Raw genomic sequence first — 25,223 nt, 5'->3', positions numbered from 1 at the left:
CATCTTACAACAATCCTGTGAATTTAGGGGGAGGTATTTGTGCGTTTCCTGCATTGTGCAGATGATTGGACTATATGACCCTGGAGGTCCCTTCCAACTCTATGATTCCACTCCTAAACTATACATGAACCAAAGACTTCCACCGGTACTTCACTCAAACTGTTTATAACACCATTCATTACAATGATCCATTATAAGGTTATGTTTTTCTGTGATTCAAAGTATCACATATACACCTTGACAATTCTGCATACTACACATCACCACCAAGAGAGTCCTTGAAATGATATGTAGTCTGGCACCGGAGGTATCACCCCTTTGTATGGAAGCTACACTGGGCAGTACTCTTTCCTGCTTTTCTGAGTGCTTTATGTGGTCATCTTAATGCAGCCAAGATACAAAACACACAAATTTAACAGGACAGGAAACGTTGCGCTTAGGTGGCTACTGAATATTTTAAAAAGGGCAAAGGTAGTCCCCTGTGCAAGCACCAGTCGTTTCCGACTCTGGGGTGACATCGCATCACGACGTTTTCACAGCAGACTTTTTACAGAGTGGTTTGCCATTGCCTTTACCAGTCAGTTAGTCAAAAATTTATTGTGTATAGCCATCGGCCATTACAAAACAAAATAGAACCCAAACAACAAAGTTTCCAATTAACACCTTAAAAGTTCCCCAGAAAGGCCAACCTCAAGAAGTTATAGCATTTACCCCAGTCATCTACACTTTCCCCCAGCAAGCTGGGTACTCATCTGATCGACCTCGGAAGGATGGAAGGCTGAGTCAACCTTGAGCCAGCTCCTGAACCCAGCTTCCGCCGGGATCGAACTCAGAGCAGAGAGTTTGGAGTACAGTACTGCAGCTTTACCACAGGGCTCTTACTGAATACTTACTTCTAAAATAAAAATCCAATGTTCTGTGGACCTTTGGCACAGGACTTTCCTGATACCTCTGCCAGTTGCAGCTTACTGAGCCCCCCAAATTATGTTCCTTGGGAGCTCAGTAGTTTGCAAGATGAGAGGGAAGCAAGAGTAGCACAGGGAGCAAAGCAGGCATCTGTAGCGGGAGGGAGAAATCATTGAAAACTACTGCCCTATCTTCTGAAGACAAGGTGCCCTTAACTCTTAGGAACTGCATGACTGGATACATGCCAAGACCTTTGTTCACATGTTTACTTTATGCCTAGGTTGGTGATGTGTTCTGGTGAACTCAAAAGCTTGCATGCTGTATTGTGGGTGGTTCTAATAAAGGTATTATCCAGAGTATGTTTTGGGATTTTGGTCCCTTGTAACTGGAAATAATTTTGGTTTTACTTCTGAACAGCTGTATCTTCCTGGAACAGAAGGAAAGTATAAAGGCCATCTTTTTCCATAGTTCCAGCTTAAGCATTCCATCCATCTACCTAAAATCACCCAGCGGTTTAATTGGATTAGTTATCCTTTCCTAAGAATCTTAAAACAGTCTGCACAGCATGGCTGCACACAGTCAGAAAGCAATGTCCACAGAGGCAATTGACATCTCAGGTAGAGGAAATTATTCCTCTTTTATCGACTAATTGTGTAAATAACAGTTATTAGAAATAGAGTTTTATAGCCCTGCAGCTTTTATACTTGGCATACTGGTGTGAAATTTCCTAGTGCCACAAACATAAGAAGCAATTTTAATAGTTGGGGATCAACTTTTTATGTCCCGTAGGCAAAAGAACCAGAATATATAACAACTGAAGCACAACTGTGCAGACACCAGTAGACCCACTTAAAATGCACTACACATGAAGCTGCCATATTGAATAAGATGACTGGTCCACTGAGCCCAGGTTCTTCTATGCTGACTGAGGCAGAGGTCTTTCCCTACCTGTTAATCTAAAATCCTTTAACTGGAGATGCCACTGACTGAGCCTGGAGTGCACACAAAGGATGTTATGACAACTCACAGGCTCTTAAGACAGGCCCAATACAAGGGAGGACATTTGTATCTATATCAGAAACTCCAAACAGAATAAAACCAGAAGCCATGCAGTGAAAGTTATTGGTTATTTTGAAAGATAAATGGGGAGGAGGGAGAGGTTATACCAAAGCTAGAAGACAACATCAAGGACAGGCTGTAGCCCCTATGCTCTGATTGTCGGGGCAATGGGTTGGCCACTGGGTGAATGCTGGACTAGACAGCCCACTAGTGTGATTCAGCAGGGCTCTTCTTATGTTCACTACGAAAGCTGATTTCTAGAGTCAGGGAACTGCAACCTGGCTCTTTTTTAGGACAGCTGTTGGGGTGACATCTGATTCACCAAAGGAAGCTATATTTGGAAAACATGGCAGAATTCTGGAGCTTCTCAGTACTGAATGGAGAATGTCAGAATATTTGCATCTCAGACACAGTCTTTAAGATAGGCTTGCAACTAGCCATTTGCCTGTGAAGAAAGAAAGTGCAAAATATATGAAACGATGGGGGATCTGTAATAAGATCTTCCCAGCAATTCTAAAAGGGCAAACAGTCTAAGCACCTATGTGAACTGGGGCTCAAGCACAGAAACTGAAGGGATTTAAACTCTCCACCCACAAAAATACATACATACATACATACATAAATCTTTATTTGAAACTAACCCTCCTCCCCATGTGCTGGTGTATTTTATGCTAATGTATTTTAAAGAGTGTGTGTGTGTGTGTGTGTTGCTGCTGTAACAGCCCTGAGTCCTGTCCTGCAGGGAAGGGTGGTTTAAAAATCTAACTTAATAAATAATAAATATTGGCTCCAATTAGCAAAACATACAGATGTGAAAGTCCTCTCTCCCTTCGCATTCCTGGAAGCACTATGGCCCTGATCAGGGCAAACTACCACTGCAATAGCCCTTTAAAAAAAAAAAACCTGAGAAGATATTGTAATGGTCTTTTCTGTTATGAGGCTATGAACCTCTTCTAAGAAATAGCCAGGGCAGCTTTGCAAAAGAATCCTGGCCTCCTCAATTTTAAACTACAATATCCAAACAGTTGGGCTAGATACATTTGCATACATCTTGTCATTATCATTTTACTGCTAATAGCCAAATGCATTTATTGATCTGTATTAGTGTTGTTATCCTTTTCTTGTTTGCTTCATGGACCAGGAAGCAGAAGCAAAAAGTGGAGCACTTTGGTGCACAGGAGTGGCACAGCAGTGTGCGATCCTCCATCAAGACTGTTTGCAGTTGGCTTACCCCCCACTATACAGGAGCCTGCAGCCACAAAATTTGATGGTGTCCTGCCTGGCTTTCTTGCTGTAGCCATTATGCTACTCAGCTTCCCTAGATTGGGCAGGAATTTCATTTACAAAACATGCCATATTTGTCACAAAACCATCACCAGTGAGTGGAGCAATGGAAGGCTTTGCTACTAGACATGGAGGTAATCACAAGTACTTATTCAAATATCTGCCCTTTTAGACAGTGTGAATAGATGGATCTGTTTTTTACACTGAACAACATGGCACAGGTAAGGTGAATGAAACACATCCTCTTCACTGACTTTACCTCACCGTCCCTGATTGCTGCAAGCATACATCCCAGCATGACTCACTTCTACTACCAGAGCTGGACTTCAAAACAGACTATACATGGGATTCACTTTGGCACTTTTCAGGGGCATACTCTTTTTCATGTAAAAAACCCAGGAAGCCCTCCTTGCTTTATATGTAAGGGAACAAACATATCTAGTTTGATCCTTATAAAAACATTTCAAATCCCTAAGTGTTTGAAGCAGATTTTTTGGCACCTGGGCAGAGACCATGGGAACTAAATTTCTCAGATAGTAGTGGTTATCTTTTTCTTGTTTGGCTGTGAGAGCTGGACCATAAGGAAGGCTGAGCGCAGAAGAATAGATGCTTTTGAGATGTGGTGCTGGAGAAGACTCTTGAGTCTCTTGGACTGCAAGAAGAACAAATCAGTCAGTCCTAAAGGAAATCAACCCAGACTGTTCACTGGAAGGTCAGATGCTGAAGCTGAAGCTCAAATACTTTGGCCACCAAATGAGAAGGGAGCACTCACTGGAGAAGATCCTGATGCTAGGAAAGACAGAAGGCAAAAGAAGAAGGGGACAGCAAAAGATGAGATGGCTGGACAGTGTTACTGATGTAACAAACACGAATTTGAGCATACTTTGGAGGATGGTGGAAGACAGGAGGGCCTGGCGTGACTTTGTCCAAGGGGTCGCAAAGAGTCAGACTCGACTGTGTGACTGAACAACAACGGTTCTTTAGGGTTTGTAGAATCTTTCGGGCTCAAGTGCCGTGTTCTACTGGAGAAAGTTTTCCTTCCAGACATTTCGTTCTCAGCTGCGGAGAACATCCTCAGTGGTGTTGCAGCCGGAGCAGGCGCTCTTGGTACCCGAGCGCCTGCTCCGGCTGCAACACCACTGAGGATGTTCTCCGCAGCTGAGAACGAAATGTCTGGAAGGAAAACTTTCTCCAGTAGAACACGGCACTTGAGCCCGAAAGATTCTACAAACCCTAATGATGTTACCAGCCGTGAAAACCTGAAATCTTTGATAACAACAGTTCTACTTTTTCCCCAAGAAGACAATCCCTTGCATAAATTTGTGTTGCTTTTGTACAATTTTGGTTAGCAAGATTACAAAGCAAAGAACAGCAGTGCAGCAGAAAGAAAATCACCAGAATCCAGATTATGTCACTTCTATGCATTTAATGATGTTTCCTTTCTGGCAAAAGAAGGCAAAATGCTTGCCAGCTAAAGGTGTCTGACTGGAAACCTGATCCAGAATCCACAGGCTCCTAGGGAAAGGGGATCTCTTCCTTTTGTCAATTACTCAAGCTTTTCCAATTATCATACACCACCCATGCCAGTAACTTGCACAGATATCTGAGTACAGCACCAATTTCTGGGCTTTCAGGTGCTTGCCAGGTGGCCATCTCCCTGATATGAACAGAACTATCCATTCCCTAAAGTCGGCTTGCAGATGACAGGTTGAAAGGGCAACACAGATGTGTGGAAAGGAAGCAGAATCCTTTTAAGGACAGCTTGACACTTCTGCCTAATGCCAAATCATCTAAGGATGAGAGTCATCAATCATCCTTCTAAAGGTCTAGAGTGGGCATGTCAGTTTGATACAATGTACACTGTGAGAAATATTTCAATTGGGATGATTTTTAATCTATGTAAAGACCCTGAAGCTCTCCTTGACACTCCATAAAACAGTTTACAACTTTTTTCTCCCTTTTATCCAGAGCATAAAGTCCCACCTCTGGAAACACACACACACACCTCATCCAACCATCATCTTTTGGGTAGCCCCTATTTCCAAATGTAGATCAGCAGTAGTTTCCAGCACAAACTTTCAGCTAAACATATGAAGCCACAGGAATTCCAAGCTGCTGCAACTTCTCTCCATATCCCTCATATCAGCTTCCAATGAGATAATCACATTTCAAATTGGGTAAACGTCAGTACAGTGCCAACACCAGATTTGGGTCACCACTGGCCTAAACAACCAGAAGATGTTTCCAACACTTCTAGATAACCAAAGACATTTCACTTTCTTTCAAATAGGTTTTGAGGGAAATTCTCTATTGAGAAGCTGGCTAGGTTGCAAGCATTTCAACATAAATGGCAAATATCAACTAACTTGCCAAATCTCTTCAGAGAAATAATCCCAACATGTACCTGACAGGATAAAAGCATCTTGTGATCAGTTCACAGAGAGAGAGAGCGAGAGAGGTAATAAGGACCTCAGTATAAAAACACTAGTTTGCTGTGGACAATCAGAGGACAAAATGTATTACAATAAGGCCAGCAACATCCCAGCATCCAACTATTTACACAGAAGTAATGTTCACTCAACTGGCTATATTTTCTGGCAACTATAAAATCACTTTACACTCTAACTCCTTCTTTGCTTCAGGTATTAACAATCCCACTTAAAACACACACACGCACGCAACAATGTAAGGCTTACCTGCTGTGAAAGGCATCTTATAAGGGTAGCCATTCCGCCCTGTATGCACACCACTGATTCTGCTTTCTGGTACATGCATAACTCCACAAAGGCTGTAACTATTAATTGCTGTTCCTTCTCCACAACAATATGGAGAGTTGCACCAGTGAAATGGCTGAAACGAGGGATCTGATGGCAAGGAACCTGGAGATACCAAAAGGCCCTCACAACTTGTTGCCTGTGACAACTCATCCTTCGGGTAAACAGAACAATGAGTGTAACTACTGTATCCACTTTGGCCATAATAAACATAAAACCCATTTAATGGAGTCAAGCCTGATGATTCATAGACACAGCCACAGTCCGCATGATTTCCCGGCACAGGCAAAGGATGGAACTGAGGTACTGGGAAAGAAGGCTGATGAAATTCCTGTTTGGGGGTAGGAGATTTCTCTCCAGGTCTTCCATATTCAGGCTTCATGGAAGCTTGCCCACCCATAAGCAAAGGCAGCCTGTGATAGAAACCCTCTGTGCCCTCACAAGAGTTAGATAATGGTTCATAATTGATAGATTCTGTTTTCCCATAGATTCTGGGAGAATCCTGATGGGTTACTTTTCTAAATGCACCCTCGGTGGCTCCTTCCCAGCCATGCTGACCCTCTATTTTTATAGTGGAGGTTTCCTTTTTGGATTTAACACAATTTTTCCTGTTGGCTTTGGCCCACTTGAGCTTCGATTTGGAACAGTGGTTTTCAGACTTGCCCTCTCCAGTCGATTTACTCCTCGGCTTCAGTGGGTGGTCTTTTTCATGGGTCAGTTTCAGAAACGCTACTGCATTGAGACTGGCCAATCTCTTTGGGGCAGGATGATAGGAAATCCCACTATCCTCCTGCCTCTTCCCATCAAAGACATCATCCAATAACTGGTCATAAGGATCACACTTCCTATTTGATCCATTTTGGTTCTTTCCCTTCACTGATTTAGAGCTTTGCTTTTCCAGCAAGGGCCAAGTGCCCTGAGTTTTGCAACATATGGTCTTAGTGCAACAAACTCCACTGACTTTAGTGGAATCTTTTCGAAAACGTCTGCCAGACAACAGGCCATCGTCCCGTTCAAAAAGCAGGTTGTTCACTGCTTCTGCATTCAGAGAGGCTAGCCTTCGCTTCCTGGGCACTGAGAGGCAGGCATCAGGTCCCTCCTGCTCAGTTACTGGACAAGATACTGTGCATTTCCCTAAGGAAGAGTCAGTCATTCCCGCTCCCCCCACTTGAACTTGATCTGAAAAGCAGGCAGGTCTGAAGTCATCCATACAATTGGAGAGACCTCTTTTCATGCCACTCTGAGTCTCCTCTGAAAGTGATCCGGCTACATCCTCCAGTCTCGTGAGGAGAACCGAGCATGTCTTTTTATCCACGGATGAGCTGAGACGTTTCCTCAATGGGTACGTCTTTCGGAGTTCTTGTGAATTCCTGCTTTTATTCACGCCTGCAAATCTACTCTGGCAGTTTTGCCCCTCGGTGCCATTTCCTTGCTCGCTGTCCTCCGTCTCAGTCCTATCCATTCTCTCACCGTCAATCGGTGACAAAGCTTGGCCCGCAGAACCAACTGAGTGTTTCAGAAGTAAGAGCTGTTTCTTCCGGGCATGCGTCATAGGATCAGTGTCCACCCCTGAGAACAAAGAGGAAAATGTCTTAATATCACTAGTAGAAAAAGGCTTTGTTGCACAATGCACCAACTGATGATCACTCAGAAATAGTTTGTAAGCTTGCGCCCAGCACAAAATATAGGAGTTGGGGTGGGGGGAGTTAGCCTTTTAACCAATTAAGATGCCAGCTAGTTTGAGATGTGGTTTTATTTCAAACCACAGACTATGATAATTATCAGAGAAGGCTGAAGGCCAAAGTCTCAGCTTCCTAACATTTACTCAAATACACACTATCCTATGAATGCAAGCTATGTAAGTAGTATGTAAAATGTGAATTTATTAAAAACATGTCCAGAGTAGGCACTACTGGGATTATTTACCTGTAATTTGCTAGGTCTCCCCCACAGAACCAGAAACAACTTCCTATTTTGTGTGTGTGTGTGCTGGTGGTGGGGAGGAGGAAGGAAAGAATTTTTAATTGACTTTTTATATATAGCATTACAAATTATATACAGTACTAATCTGCCTTGTTTTCCCCTTCTGAGTCATTATTAACATATAATCAAATGTCTCATAAGTAGGAACAGCTATTTCATGGCAATGGTCTTTAAAATTTTAATTTGTTATTTGGGAATTGGTATTCTGGAGTGTGTCATTCCACTTCATGTTTAATAAATGCTGCTAAAAAGCTCTAAAATGTGTGTTCATGATATATCTGAGCTTTAATATGTGTAAAATGCATTAAGAAGGAATGGAGAAATGGTGTCATGAGTCTGGAAAATGCTAGGAAAATGGCAGGCTTGAGCAAAAGCCTTGAATATAGCAGGCTGCACCAACCCACAGTCAAAAGTATGAGATATTTTAGTTAATAATTGCATGCCATTTAATTTTTTATTTCTAACTCTACATACTCATAAATAAAACAAAAATCCCAAGGGCAAATCAAAACAAAATGAGAAATTAAAGGAAGGGAAAAAGTGTTTACAATGTTTAACCAATTTCTTAATATCTCACCTCAGTTCTCCCCCCCCGACAATATACCTATAAAGAACAATATATTGGCATAGTATTTAGAACAACATATAGTGATTGTAATGTAATGCAATAAATCTTTAAATATATTTCAATATATAACACTGCACCCTACCCCAACAAAAGGGGAAAAAATGCTGTTTGCTAGCCTAATGCTTGAGAGGAGTGGAACAGGGGGTCATAAAGGAGTCTCAGTTAACTTTCCAATTACTTTCCACAATTGGAAAGGATTCTCTTACACATTTATTTCCTATTTTGACATATTTATTGTTTCAACTCTTGTTCCTCCTTTATTAAATCTAAACAGTTGACCCTTAACTTGTTTATTCCTGTTTTGTCTCAAAATATCTTCATCATGTTATATGCTAATTTGCTGTTCAGCCTCTATTTATAAGTCTGAATGGTTTTATTCGATTTAATTATATCTGAAGACGCGTGTGTGCACACAAAAGCTCATACCTAGAAAGGCACTTTGTTGGTCTTAAAGGTGTCACTGGACTCTAACTTTATTCTATTACCTCAACAGTCTGACAACCTAAGAATGAATGACTACACTGAATAAAGAAACAGATGGATGCAGTCCCAAGCATAGACAGAGACCATGCAGGAACAATGAAGGCAGGTTTGTACCTATACAGTTATGTGGCTCACCTGTGATCCAGGCAACCAAACCTGAAAGCTTTACAAAGATTTGCTGTGCCCCTCATCCTTGTAGGCCACATGTTACACGGCTATACATGGGCACAAAGGATAGTAAAATATTGCACAGGCTACTGATTGGTAGACATATTTGCAAGGCTAAATGAAGATATAATTCTTAATAAGGGCCATGGACAAGAATGCATTATAAGACATTAGACTTCTTTACAGCTCTAAAGAGTTTTTAAAACACTGGAGTTTAAGGTACCTGTGCATTTACTTATCTCCACTCTCTCACTGAACAGTTGTGACTCATTTGAGCAACACCCAGAATAATGCACTGAGTTTCATGGAAATATATAATTTTACAAAGGACAAGCAGCAAGACTCTGAGCCACAGCAACTGCAGAAATGCAGACTTGCTGTGGCAGCAACATGCAATCACTACAGGATGATTCCACTTGAATGAAGAATTTCAGGGCCACTTCCTCAGATGTGCTCCAGTTCCCATACAAAAATGCCAAATAACTATGGGTACTGCATCAAATAGGATGGAGCACATGGGTATGAGCCTTGCTGTTTTCTGTCTGCAAACAGGAAAGGACTGGCTGTCTGGTCCTACCTTTTGAAGGAAAAGCACCCATTATACACACAACCATTTTTCATGTATAATGAAATATACTTGCATTTTGTACTTGAGTATCAGTACTGAAGTACAAAGCAGCCTAAAGGGTCATGTTAAATGCAATCACATGGATCACTTTTCTCTGATGTTTATTCTCTCTCTCTCACACACACACACACAACAGTCAAAAATACCCTCCAAATGCTACTGCTTGTTTCTGTAGAATAACAGTGCATACACTGGTGGTAGGGATAATTCTTTCCCTTCCAGCCATTTCTTGTTATACAGAGTTACCCAAATTCTCTGAAGGCTGCTTTCACTCAGCTTCCAGAGGCTAATTTTGTTTTGTTTTTGAAGTACAAAAAGTTCACTGTTGCAGCTGCTGTATCACCCCCAGTCATCCAGTGAAACATCAACCAGATCAACTGAAGGGTGAGAGAAGGGAGCCCTCTGCTTCCTCACACAGGTATAGCAAGAACTAGGAATGCCAAACTTCTACTCCTTTCAATGATCAGATAACCTCAAACCGCAGAGGCCATTGATTGCCAGCTTTTTGTCCCTGAGAAAAGAACAAGCCTCTAGCTGGAACCCCCTCACCTTGAACTGTAGCTAAACAATAAATACCCCGTGGATGCCAGCAACAAGAGAAATAATCTGAGCCTTCCCCTTGCAGAACTGTCTGAAATAACCTCTGGGGTGAGACCAGTGACAAGAGGTCTTTCTGTGTTTAGGCTTGGAAGGATTAGATTGCTGACAAGCCTCTTTTTCACCAAAGACTACATCTAAAACTATGTCGATTGGCCCAAGATGTACCCATGAAGAACAAAGACCTTTAGTACTGTATACTGTGTCAAATGGTGTAACTGGAGCAAACCCCCTACCAAACCCTAGATTTATATATTATCCAACAAGATCTGAACTGGCAGCAACTGACTAGAAGAGATTCTGAGGTCATGGTGGAAAGCTTGATGAAAATGTTGACTCCCTGTACACAGTGATGAAAAAGGGTATGAAATTTTAGGCAAAAGACTGAAAATACAATGGATAGCATTACGATGTGCCCTTGTTTAAATCTCTGGTGCATGCCCACTTTGAATCCTGTGCACCGTTTTGGTGCCCATCTCTAAAAGGAACAATCATACAGGCAGAAAAGGTAGAGAAAGGGTCAAGCAAAATCTCTAAGGGGTCGGGCACCTTCCCTCTGAGAACCTCTCCCTATATAATACCAGATCTTGTGGAACTCAGTGGGCAGTAGCTTCAGTATTACTTCACACATTATTAACTTATCAACCTTACTACTGCACAATGCAGTGATCATCACTAATGAATATGATTTTTATTTAATGGAATACAGCTATTAATCAGCCCTACGGCTAAAGGGAACACCCAGGTACTCAGGATAAACAACATGAGGAGGTTCTGGTCGCTGTGCGTCCGGTTCATAGGATTTGGGGGAGGGGGTGGCCTCTGGTTGGTAAGCATACAAAACATCATGCTGGTCTGATCCAGTAGGGCCCCTCTCATGTGACTGCAAAGTAAAGGATATTTGGCTTATCTTAATGCTATCTGTAATGGTTAATAATTCCAATAGTTGGATTTTGGCACAAGCCATTAATGTTTTTATTCCCACTACCGTAAGCATTTGACAGAAATCAAAATAGATTTCATAAGAACTGACATCACTATAATACTTATGGCAAAACAAAATTCAATCTGCCCAGCCTACCCTACCTGTATTTTTTGTGTGTCATAAATTCAAATACCAATTACAGGCTAAATTTTAACAAAATGAGCACATGCAATTTTTTTTTAAAGAATCGAAGTCAGTTCTGCTTATTTTTATTATTAATATGATAAACAAAACAACTGTAGGCTCATTATAATACATATCATAACCAGTGTTCCCTCTCAGCTGGGTTACTGTGAGCTAGCTCAGTTTTTTAGCCTCCAGCTCACAGATTTTTGTCTTAGCTCAGGAAAAAGGTCCCAGAGCAAACTAATTTATGCAGTAGCTCACAACTTTAATGCCAGTAGCTCATGAAGTAGAATTTTTGGTCACAAGACTCAACAGCTTGGAGGGAGTATTAATCATAGCATACCTAAAAACCTACTTTACATATGTTACAATAAAAACCACCATCTCCAGCCCTCTACTTAACTTCAATAACACCATCACCAAATTCTAAACCAAAGCTGATATTTTAGACTACTATTCATACTTTACCAGTCTCTAAATGCAGACTGGGCCCTCATACAAATTCCAGTACCTGTTACTGTATGTCCTGATGGTCAAGTGCTGCACAATCCCCATCAATGATCACCTTTATGATGCAATCAAATAAGGTTTATTTATTAAATGGAGATGTTACAGTTCCAAAACAGCATCTTGGTAAAACCGAGCCCCCCAGGCTCAGGCATACAATGATAGCCTTGGTTCCAAGCCATTACAAAGTTAAACTCAAAGCGCCTTTTTTCTACCAATAAGAGCATCCCCCCGTTATCAGGTTATTCTCAAAAGCGAAAGTCTCTGGGCCTGAGAAGCAACTGACCTTCAGCGCCTACTTGTACCACTCATTCCCAGGGTCAAAAGTTACTTATGCAGAGTTACAAATATAACACAGTAGATTAGCAAACCAGCAGGCCCTCTAAGCAAAGCAAGAAAGCAAATCATCATGGTTACAGCAGGTAAATCAAAATGGATGTTCTCATGGCAAGAAGCATTCTTAACAGATAATGTTTGTGATCATTTCAATTCTCTCTCTCTCTCTCAAAACGAAGCAACAGACTAACTGAGTCCACATATGCCTTTATCAGGATGTCTTATTCATTGTTCATATTTACCACACTTCGTATAACCACAATCCCAAACATGGTACTGACTGGTCCTTCCATTTCTGTGCTCATTTCACTGAAGGAATGGGGAAAAACATTTTATAAGGTGTCTGTGGTGTCATTAAATGTTGGGATCAGAGAGATCTGTTTGAAAATGCTTTATTGCGAGCATCTGACTCCTACAAGATTGGCAGAAGTCTGATCTTGTAACTGAAATCTGTTGGCAGCGTAGAAAGGTAAAACAATCCTTCTTCCATCTATGGTGGACTTGTCCAGTAGTTAAAAATATTAGAATAGGGTGCATAATAAAAAGAAAGTTATCTTGCAATGTACATTCAATCGCTCACCAAAAATGTATTTACCAAATGACTGACCAATTAGCATGACTCTGCCTCAAAGAAGCTGTTACCTCAGCTGGTTATTGTGGCTACACTGACCCTAACAATTTTTTTTATCCCACTTCACACACATGGGAATGACCAGTTGAGTTACTGCACCACATTTATTCATTCATATTTCCATCTCGCCCTTCCCAAAATGGGCTCAGTGTGAAAAAACGATTTTAGTAAAAATAAAAAGGGAGTGTAAGACGCCTCTCCCCATAGCTTTTCTGGTTTGAGGTAGGTCCATTTCCCCAGCAGGTAATGATCTCAACACCTCATCAGTAATTTAAATATATGCATCCTGATTACTTAAAGAAGATGGTCAAGTCTCAAAAAATTATACTTAAATCAATTTTTACTATGAAAATTATGCATTGTCATACTCTCTATTTGGTACATTTTGCATATGCTTTTGAGGCTCTGTCAATAACAGCAACACAGCCCTGTTCCCAGTACACCAAGTGGCACACTTACATGTTACACTGCTTTTCAGTATTTGAACACAAGTCTTGTGAAAACCCCCAAAACAATTTTTATTAAATCAACATAGTCAGTTCCACAGAATTTACACAAAACAAACTTGCTTCAGGATATATAATAATTGTGGGATTATGAACAGCTCCACAATCTATATATTTCTCATGGCAGCTTCTTTGAAATTTCCAATTAAACACAAACCAGCAATATTTTATAACCTGGATGGTAACTTTTACATCTCTGGAGTAGGGATGGGCACGAACCAGGAAAATGGTGATTCATTTTTTTTTTCATGGTTCATTTGGTCCCCCAAATTGGTGGTTCAGTCTGTTTTGTTTTTTAATTTCCTGAACAATTGGTGGTTAATTGGTTCATCTGGTCCGCGAAAGGGGTAGAATGGCCCTCAAGTGGGCTAGAGACACCAAATTTGTGGCAAACTCTTCAGCAGACTCTCCTCTACCTGCTCTTCAAGTTTGCTGCAAATTGGATTACGGGGACGGAGCTACAGCCCCCCAAAGTAGGTACCCCCAGTAAACTGCTCTCCTAGGAATATGTCAAGCTGGGGAAAGAAAGGGAAGCCACTTGCAGCTTCCTGTCTATTTCACCCTCAGGAAACTTGGAGGGGAGTGAAACTGACCAGAAGCGCAGAGGGCTAGGGAATCATGCCAAGCTGTCTGGAAAAACAAAACAAACATGAACCAAACTATTCAGCAAGAAAAAAGACTGGTTCATTTTCCTGTTCGGATGAGAGGAGATCAGACAAATCACTTCAAAACTAACCACAAATCGGCCATTTTTAGCATGATCACAATTTGTGGTTTGGTTCATGCTCATCTTTACCCTGGAGGCAAAAGGTAAGCACAATAAGTAGAATAAACACAGTTAAGAGTCTGGGCCATTTGTCTGATCCAGGAAGATACTGTGGGCTCTCCTTCCTTGGAGGTTTTAAACAGAGGCTAGATGGCCGACAGCAATGCTGGTCCTGTGATTTTAGTGGGAGGTATTTGTGAATTCCATGCATTGTGCAGGGGTTAGCCTAGATGATCCTGGGGGTCCCTTCCAACTCTCTGATTCTAAGTTCTTTACTACTGGCATGGTCATAAGCATATAACAGTTATTTTATTTGAACCATTTCTGTGTAATGCAAAGTAATACCGCAGAATGTCAAAAGAAAGGGCAGTGTATTGTAGAAAAGCATCTTACTCAATGGACATGCTTATACTACGAAAAATGCCATGTTATCCATCACCTTCTCAGCTGACCTTTATAACTGTAATTCAGAGAGGGAATTCTAAAAAGAATTGATAGCTTGGCAATTACAGTCAAACAATACTGAATGTAAGTCCTGTTGAGTACTATTTACACAATCATGCATTTGTGCACAAGTTCAACATGAGTGAGAAGAGAAGCAAGACTGTGCCCACATCTCTAATGGCCACAGCAGGTAAGTTCAAAACCACTTTAAAATGTATAAACTGAGAGGTGATCATGAGGAAAAGGGCAGAATGAGTTAAACTGTCAGATTAAATTCAGATGGGACTTTAATAGGTTAGAGAAAGAAAAAAAATTGCATGGAGGGCAGCTCCTCCCAGCACCTGTCAAAATCTACCTTGCACTGAATAAGTGTATGTATCCAAGTTACACCAAGTCCCTGGAACAGAATAACTCTATCATATCTCTTCTCTAACCCTAGTTGCAGTACTACTTGAATATCAGTGAAGCACAGCATCCACTTTGAAACTTTCCCTACACAATCCCATTTTAAGGGCACAGAACTATGAATATGGTGCTTTGCCAAAGCAGCACCACAGGTTAGGGACATTTGGAGACTGGCACTTACTTCACTAACATAAGCAGAGCTGCCCCATTCTAGAAAATTAATCCAAGAGGAACTGAAGACCTCTACAGTTACTATACAGCACAGTATTTCTTTCAGACCAAAAACATAAGCATAGGCAGAGTAACCAGCTTTTTAATTTCTTGTTGAAAATGTGGAACAATAAAAACACAGATACCTTGACTCTCAGTGAGTGCATACCCCATCCTAGCAATTAAACTGCTGTTAAGTAATCACACTCCATGGTAAATTACAGGACACGCTACACTGTTATCAAACCCAGTGCTTGTTTTTGCCTGAATATTTGATTTCAAGACAATGAGACAAGCCTATTAGAATGTAGGTAGCACTTGCAAACTCACCACTTATGGAAGCCTGCTGCTTGTAGGCTGGCAGATTCCCTTGAAACTCACTTTAATTGCATGTATTTAACTCCTCTGGAGTACTCCACTGCTCACTAGTCTTAATTTTTGGCCAAGTCAGCGGCACAATGAATTACTTGGCCAGAGCCCATACACATGGATGTTGATGTATTTTTACTGCTATTATAAAATCATCCAGCTTGTACTCTAGCTAATAATGGAAGCCCCTAGGAACAGAACTGAACCTGTCTGCCTCGAATTTTCTGTGAGAAAGGTAGAGTGTCACTTAAGTAAATATGTAAAATAAAAATTCTACAACATGTAATATAAAACCAGTTCAGCATGCAGGTGCCCCAAGACTTGTGCAAACTCTGGGCAATACAACTTCAAGCTAAATTTCAATCTGTGATACAAATCTGTTTATCAAAACTACAACAAGAGTTTCCACTGGAAATCTGAGAAGCACAAGTAGTAACCAGAAGTGACCTATAATTCACACCATCCCATTAATAATGCATCAAGAGTGAAACGTTGGAAATACACTGAATTAGGAAAAAAATTAAACTCAAACCATCATCTACAAATGAAGAGGTTTTTGCAAGTCCCAGAGAGATGAAATGATACCTTCCAAGATTTCACCAAAGCCCTATACAATCTTTATTCCTCTCAAACCAAATTAAAGAGGGACTGCAGAAAACTTTGATTTGTCTCAAACAAGATGACAATGTTCCACTTACAGCTTCAATTTACTGCTTTATTTTTTTTTTGGGGGGGGGGGGGAGATCAACCTTTCCTTTGAATCATAGCTACAATTTGTTCTACTCCTCTTAAAGTATAATCCTATGCAGAGAGCTACTCCAGTCTAAGTCCATTAGTTTCACTTCTCATTACTACATTCAAACATCTTGATTAAAAAGCAAAATATTCCTGTTCATGCTGCAGGTGCAGTTTGAAGCTCTGCAGCACTTTTTTTTTTAATGCTTCCTTGTGTCAAAAGTGGAATCAGTTGAAGTGCTCAATGTACAACTCTGCTTCTCCTTCAATTTCTGGTTAAGTTATGCACTGTTCTGAATTTCAGAAGTAAATGTTAACAAAACCAGTGCAACTAATCTTTGTGCTGAAAAAAAAAAACCCCACACAGTACAGGGGTGGCCAAACTGCATCTCGAAGCTCCCACCACCCCCATTGGTCGGCTTAGAGAATGCATGTCTCCCTTTAAATCATTTCACCAAGCTGGCTGAGGAGAATGAATTTAAAATTAAAGTTGCTTTCTTTCCATCTCTCCCTCCCTCCCTCCCTCCCTTCCTTCCTTCCAACATCTGATGTTCATGTCTTTCAGCTCCCAAACATCTGAAATTTATTCTATGCAGCTCTTATGTTAAGTAAGTCTGGCTACCCCTGACTTAATACACAAGTGACAGATATGATTTCCATATTGTAAATGTAAGATCTAGCATTTCAGGCTGATAAACAAGGGAACTAACTATGGTGGGACTTGGTAGAACAGGTGGAGAGAAGTTTATTTTGTGGATTTTATATGCTGCCTTTTTGACAAGAGGTATTCTGAATTGCCTGAAGGAGAAAGACATAACAGCTGACTCAATGCTGTTGAGGATAACAATTTCAGAATAATATTTTAGGATAAATGCCGTATGTCTACCAAGTAAACTTCAACATCTGCCATGTTCATGAGAATATGTAAATTCTACTCAAAAGCATTGCAAATAAGCAGATTACTAGCGTGATGCTCAGCAAGTTGCGTATGTTTGTCACAAAACTGTTTCAGTAAAAGACTTTTTTTAAAAGAGGGAAGAAAAGGGAACACAGAAAAGTGGCAACTTCTATAAAACAGGAACACAGACAAAATCGTGATCAGATACAAATCTGTGGATGACTAATGATTAGGGATGTTCAGATTCTGCACTCTGACAATGTAATCCAAATTTTATCCCTTGAGTAAATTATGTAAAAGTAACTGTGCATAATTTATTCTATTTATGCTAGTCAAGGAGAAGAAAAACAGGCATTGATATCGTTCCCCCCTCCATCACTGAAAAAAGGAAGTGTGGCAGAAACAGACAATAACTGAGATTATCACATTGCTGAATTCTGCACCCAAGTCAAACTCTGCATTTATTTATTTATACTATTTATAGTCCACCTTCCTCGTTGAGATTTAAGGCAGATTACACAATGTAAATCAATCCGATCAACAGAATAAGACATCTGATAAATGAAGTAATATGGCTGAAAATCTTAAGCAAAACATAAGTATTAGATTTGATATGTTAACAAAGCCAAAAAGTAGAATGTCTACATAAGGTAGAAAACAATGTGATGACAGCAAGACAATACATATAGCAAATGGATAATATATACTCTACATAGTAGTGTAGCCCACAGTTCCAATCTCCTTTTATTAAAGCAGCTTCTTGAACCACTGGCATTATAATATGACCCTCCTGACTGGAGCATAAAACAGCCTTGCTAACAGGGAACTTCCTCAAGATCCTCTGTGGCAATCCCTGCAATGGTACTACTGGTTGAATGGACCACTAGATATTTCCCATGAAGGGTCCCTTCTCCTCTGAGGACAGGAGGAATCTTAGTAGGTAAATCCCACCACTCATTCAGGGAGACAGGAAATATCTTTTTCTCCTTCCTGTCTGCTGTGGGAGTAACCCTCCTTTCAGTTTTGGTAAGTCTGAAAGCAGATAACTACTCTAAAACTTCTATAATTAAAGGTAAAAGTAGTCCCCTGTGCAAGCACCAGTTGTTACCGACTCTGGGGTGACGTCACATCACAACGTTTTCACGGCAGACTTTTTTTTTATGGGGTAGTTTGTCATCTACACTTTGCCCCCAGCAAGCTGGGTACTCATTTTACCAACCTCGGAAGGATGGAAGGCTGAGTTGACCTAGAGCCGGCTATCTGAATCCAGCTTCCACCAGGATCAAACTCAGGTTGTGAGCAGAGCTCAGACTGCAGTACTGCAGCTTACCACTCTGCACCTTGGGGCTTCTCTCTCTCTCTCTCTCTCTCTCTCTCTCTCTCTATCAATCAATAAAAAACAGTTAAGTGTAGGACAGCTAAGGCAGGCAGGGATTCCACAGAAAGCTGATTGTTTGCCTTGCTACTTGATTGACTGATGATGACTTGGGAGGTACAAGATGTCCTCCTGTCCTCAGAGGAGAACAACCCTTCATGGAAAGTATCCAATAGTCAGTTTTCTGAGCAGGATGACATCTTGGTGGGAACAGCAGTGTCCTCACTTTTTGGATGGGTCACCATCTTTTGCATCTTACTAGGTTCTGCCAGTTATTGACTCCACATATCCATGTTCACATGAATATGGTTAGGATTTATAAAGGAGTCAGATAAAAGAGATAACCTTCTGCTAGAAAGTCATTGATAAGAATGACATGGATAGGCAAAGGGGCTACAATTATACAGATCAAAAAACACAGGCTAACAGTATCCCCACCCCCTGGTTGCCACAGGATACTGCAAGGCATGAAGCATCTCCCAAGGCTTCTAACCGCCAAGGCTGCAGTTGCATTCTCGGGCCGAACTGGCCTATTACTATAACAATTAGATAAGCAACCTCGTTACAACAGATTTTATATATACACACACACACACAGTATGTCACAGAAGTGAGTACGTCCCCTCACATTTTGTAAATATTTAAGTATATCTTTTCATGTGACAACAATGAAGAAATGACACTTGGCTACAATGTAAAGTAGTAAGTCTACAGCTTATATAACAGTGTAAATGTGCTGTCCCCTCAGAATTATGCAACACACAGCTATTTATATCTAAATTGCTGGCAAGAAGTTAGTACACCCCTAAGTGATAATGTCCAAATGGGGCCCAAGTAGCCATTTTCCCTCCCTAGTGTCATGTGACTTGTTAGTGGTACAAGGTATCAGGTGTGAAGGGGGAGCAGGTTATCGCTCTCACTCCCTCATACTGGTCACTGGAAGTTCCACATGGCACCTCATGGCAATGAACTCTCTGAGGATCTGAAAAAACGAACTGTTGCTCTACATAAAGATGGCCTAGGCCAGGGTTTCCCAAACTATTCTTTCCCATGGCCTGGTTATTTTTACACTTTTCCTTCGTGGCCCACTAAAATTTGGGGGTGGAGTCAGGAGACTTCGGTGGTGGAGCTGGGAGACAGGAATTATGTCATTTCCTGTGGTGTCAAGGACCAAGTGATGTCACTTCCGGGGCACACTGAACCAAAACTCTTCCTTTTCCTGTGATATCACTTCCAGGGCACTCCCCCAAACCTGCCTCTTCTTCGGAAGTAAATTCATTTTCAGAAAAATCTCTCCGAAACTCATGCTGAGCCAAAATGGGGGTGGAAAGTGGGCAGTCCTCTCTTTTCACCCCCACGTCCACATGCACCTATCTGTTTGTGTATTTTTCTCTAGCTTGCAAGCACTCCTAATGCCCATGTTCAATTGCCTGCACCACCTACACATCCCTTCCTCAACAGCACTGGCCAGTGTATGCAGTTGGGAGTGCTGTTGCCATTGCCATCAGGAATGCCAGCAATGTGTACCACCCACACTGGGCCCTGGCAGTTGCTCAGCCTCAAAATATGCTGACACATTTAGTAGGCCCTTCCTTCAGCTGCTACTACTGGAACCTTGCCTCAAGCTACAACCAAGCTTGCTTGGTTTCAAGAAAATCTTTCGACAGCTATTTTTCATACTTTTCTTTGGTTGAAACACTGGGAAATTGGTGCGAAGGGTAGCAGAGAATTGTACTGCAATTAATGAATTTCAAGTTATATGAAGTTCATACAAGCTTTTCCGCAGTTACCCCAAAAAGGATATTTATGAGGGGCTTGCAGCTTTTTACTGGCTGTGTTTCCAATGCCTTTAAAAGCAACCTGTTGTGCAGATACTTAGCCAGTGAACTACTTTCCTCCTTTTTAATATCTACAGGAGGAGTTTAATTTTGGTGTCAGACAGCTGTAAAAAGCAGAACCAGTAAAATGGTGCCAAGTTCATAGTACCATCTCTTCCAGTGCTGTTGAGATATACTGCAGTAATCTCCAATAATCTCTTTCTGCCCCGCGCCTCTTACTCTCACTCACACAGAAATCTCATAGAAGGCCACTTGGCTACAACTGGGGGTGCCAACTTTTCATTGGCAGAGCTCCTATGTCTGCAACAACAGTATGATGAACAGAAAAGTTTCATCCAGCAAAAATGGAAGGAAGGAAAGAAAGAGAAAGGGAAATAATGAAATAGAAGGGAAGGAAAATAAAAGAAAGACATGGAAATAAAGAACATATACATAAGAGGAGCCATGTTGGATCAGGCCAGTGGACTATCCAATCCAAAATTTCCTCATACAATGCCCAAAAAGCATCAGAATGTCCACCAGTGGGACCAGGGCACTAGAAGCCCTCCCACTGTTGCTTCCCCTCCCCCAACACCAAGAATACAGACAGAGCATCACTTGCAGGGAAAGAAAGAAGGTGGTGGCCAAAGGGGGAAAAAAAGCCTCCCTCACCATCAGATGACCCCAACCAGCAAATATTCTGCCCAGGGGTCATTTGGTAAAAAAAACCCCAGCTATTGGAATGCCCACTTCCCGCCCCTCCCAGCTGAAAAAAGCACACACATCCTTCTTTGCCACCCAGGCCTCCTGAGGAAATCTCCCCAAAAGAGCATACTGCAAGGCACATGAAAGCTCATACCTTGAAGAACACTTCATGGGCCTAAAGTGCCAATGGATGCCAGCTTTTCTCGTAAACATTGGGCGCGGGGAAGAAGGAAGGAGAGGCAGCCCAGCTCCTCTCTGCACAACACAGAGACAGGGTGGGGCAAGCTTTGCTGGGGGCAGGGCTAGCTTTGGCTTTTCTTGTGATCCGGTAGTAAAGCTTCTGTGGCCCAGCACCGGGTCATGACCCTGCAAATGGGAAACACTGGCCTAGGCTATAAGAAGATTGCCAAGACCCTGAAACTGAGCTGCAACAAGGTGGCCAAGACCATACAGCAGTTTAACAGGACAGGTTCCGCTCAGAACAGGCCTTGCCATGGTTGACCAAAGAAGTTGAGTGCCCGTGCTCAGCGTCATATCCAGAGGTTGGATTTGGGAAATAGACGTATGAGTGCTGCCAGAATCGCTGCAGAGGTTGAAGGGGTGGGGGGTCAGCCTGTCAGTGCTCAGATCATACGCCGCACGCCGCATCAAACTGGTCTGCAGGACTGTTGTCCCAGATGGAAGCCTTATCTAAAGATGATGCACAAGAAAGCCCGCAAACGGTTTGCTGCAGACAAGGAGACTAAGGACATGGATTTCTGGAACCATGTCCTGTGGTCCGATGAGACCAAGATGGTTCAGATGGTGTCAAGCATGTGTGGCAGCAACCAGGTGAAGAGTACAAAGACAAGTATGTCTTGCCTACAGTCAAGCATGGTGGTGGGAATGTCATGGTCTGGAGCTGCATGAGTGCTGCCGGCACTGGGGAGCTACAATTCATTGAGGGAACCATGACTGCCAACATGTACTGTGACGTACTGAAGCAGAGCATGATCCCCTCCCTTCAGAGACTGGGCCATAGGGCAGTATTCCAACATGATAACGACCCCAAACACACCTCCAAAACCACCACTGCCTTGCTAAAGAAGCTGAGGGTTAAGGTGATGGACTGGCCAAGCATGTCTCCAGACCTAAACCCTATTAAGCATCTGTGGGGCATCCTGAAACGGAAGGCAGAAGTGCACAAGGTCTCTAACATCCACCAGCTACGTGACGTCATCATGGAGGAGTGGAAGAGGACTCCAGTGGCAACCTGTGAAGTTCTGATGAACTCTATGCCCAAGAGGGTTAAGGCAGTGCTGGAAAATAAAGGTGGCCACACAAAATATTGACACTTTGGGCCCCATTTGGATATTATCACTTAGGGGTGTACTCACTTTTGTTGCCAGCAGTTTAGACATTAATGGCTGTGTGTTGCATAATTTTGAGGGGACAGCACATTTATACTGTTATACAAGCTATAGACTCACTACTTTACATTGCAGCCAAGTGTCATTTCTTCAGTGTTGTCACATGAAAAGATATACTTAAATATTTACAAAATGTGAGGGGGTGTACTCACTTCTGTGACATATTGTGTGTGTGTGTGTATATATACGCACACATACACACACAGTACGTCACAGAAGTGAGTACACCCCCTCACAAGGTCTCTGTCCTCTACTTCCCTCCTGCACCCATTTAACAATGCGTAGTTACAGGTAAGCACTAAAGAAACAAAACTTAACAAGGAAGGAAGAGAGAAAGAGAGGAAGGAAGGAAGGATGGCTCAACCTGACACATCTAAAATATGCTGAAGCATCCTTCCACCAAAGTTAGCATTGGTCACATTGTGGGAATTAATCTCGTAGTGCTGAATGAAGGTCAAGATGGATGACCATTTTGCTGCCTTGTATACTTTTTACACTGTGTCTCATTTAGCAAAGGCTCTATTGGTTGTTGTGCTTCTCATTAAATGAGCCATAATTCCATTTGGTACATTCAACTTGTGAAGCTTGGATGCTTCTGTGATATAGGTCTTGACTCTTCAGAGACCAGATGATGGCTGTTTTTGACATTTTACCATCCAAAATTTTATGGGGAAATTGAAATAAACAAGACATCTGCTCTTCTCATGTACTGCCTTAAATATCAGCATCTTTAGTGCTCTTCTGACATGCAAAGTGCGTCATGTCCTTTCCCTTTGGTAACTGGGGTCTGGATGGAAGGATGGAAGATCAATTTCTTGGAGTTTACCTTTGACTAGAAGGCTGGGTCTCTTCTCAGCGATACCTTGTCTTTGTGAAATGGGTCTCTTCTCAACAATATCTTGTCTTTGTCCTTTAATGGAATGTGCTCCATCTCTGACACCCTTCTTGCCGATGTGATGGCAACCAGGAACAGAGTTTTCATCTACAGCTACTTGAATGGGATCTCCCTAATTGGTTCGAATAGGGGTTTGGTAAGGGCTGACAGTACTGTATGTAATTTCCAGATTGGCAATTAGGCATCTGTGAAGGATCATTTAGAGATATTCCCCTTGATGAAACAGTGAATTTGAGGGTGTCTTGATAGACTGTTGCCTTGGATCTTTGGTAGCACTGTGGATACACTGCAGTTTGTCTTCCAAGGATAGCATCTCTCAATCCTCTGATTTATGCCTTCCGAGAGGAACTCTAGTACCAATTCGAGTTGTGGATTTAGAGCACTGACTTTCTTCCTCCTACACCAGCGAACGGAAGATTCTATTCACTTACCGTGAAGTCTTCCTTCTCTGTGGTCCCGGAGTGGTCCAGTCCTCACTCGTGGGATCTCAGCTCCTCCTCTTCCATTGCAGGGCTTAACAAACTTGACCCGAAGGGGAGGTGCTGAATCCTCAGCAGTCAGTTCTTCTGCCAGCTATCCTACCTTCCTAATAACAACTCCAAGAACAATAGGAGAGAACCTCTCTGGGGAAAACAAAACCGTCCCCTCCCTCCAGAGCTTATCCTGAACCCTTCCACGAGGGGCTCTAGCGAGGGACTCAGTAACCAACACAGTGTCCACCTCCAATTCCAAAGTCTCAGGACAAAGCCCATACCCCCTTACACAACTGGGTGGGTAGGACTGGACCACTCCAGGACCACAGAGAAGGAAGACTTCACAGTAAGTGAATAGAATCTTCCGTTCTCCAGTGGTCCCAGGAGTGGGCCAGTCCTCACTTGTGGGACATAAAAAAGCCGAGTCCCTGGGCGGGCACATCAGCTTTGTCCCGAGACCACGTGTTGGAGCACCTTCCTACCGAACGCAGCCTCAGCAGAGGGCGCCTTATCGATCCTATAGTGCTTAGTAAAGGAGTGAACTGACTTCCAGGTTGCTGCCTTAAACACTACCTCCAAAGAAGGAAACGCCCTATAGGCTGCTGATGTGGCTGTTCCTCTGAGGGAATGAGCTGTCACCCCTACCGGGGGCTCCAAACCTCTTGCCTTGTAAGCCTCACAGATGCACCCCCTAATCCACCTACTAATGGTGGAGGCTGACACCTTGCGACTGTTGTTTGAAACCCTAAAGGAAACAAACAAAGAGTCAGACTGACGAAACCCCTTGGTCCTGTCCAGATAGAAACTAAGGGCTCTACGGACATCTAGACAATGCCACAACTTCTCTGTCTTGTGGACTGGATTGGGGCAAAAGGAAGGCAGCACGATGTCCTGCCCCCTATGAAAGCGTGAGTTCACCTTCGGGATGAATGCAAGGTCAGTGCGAAGCACTACTTTGTCCTGATGGAAAACACAGAGATCCTTATAAATCGAAAGAGCCTGAAGCTCCGACACTCTGCGTGCCGAGGTGATGCCCACTAAGAACCCCACCTTAAAGGTCAGTAACTTGAGACTACACGATGCCATGGGTTCAAAAGGCTTGCCACATAGCGCTTTTAGTA

The 25,223-nt window shown here is 42.2% G+C and overlaps 1 protein-coding gene across 1 annotated transcript in view; it reads right to left on the bottom strand.

The window, feature by feature from the left end:
- BAHD1 (bromo adjacent homology domain containing 1) overlaps positions 1 to 25,223 on the bottom strand; it is a 98,541-nt gene that overhangs the window by 29,584 nt on the left and 43,734 nt on the right. Inside the window, exon 2 of the mRNA XM_060263138.1 lies at positions 5,946 to 7,592. Coding sequence (XP_060119121.1) covers positions 5,946 to 7,575 — 1,630 coding nt within the window. The 5' untranslated portion in view covers positions 7,576 to 7,592. The remainder of the gene's footprint in view (positions 1 to 5,945; positions 7,593 to 25,223) is intronic.

This window comes from Heteronotia binoei, chromosome 21, assembly GCF_032191835.1.
Source record: "Heteronotia binoei isolate CCM8104 ecotype False Entrance Well chromosome 21, APGP_CSIRO_Hbin_v1, whole genome shotgun sequence".
Lineage (NCBI taxonomy): Eukaryota > Metazoa > Chordata > Lepidosauria > Squamata > Gekkonidae > Heteronotia > Heteronotia binoei.
Note: the sequence above shows the minus strand (reverse complement) of the source record. Positions and strands in the feature narration are given on the sequence as shown.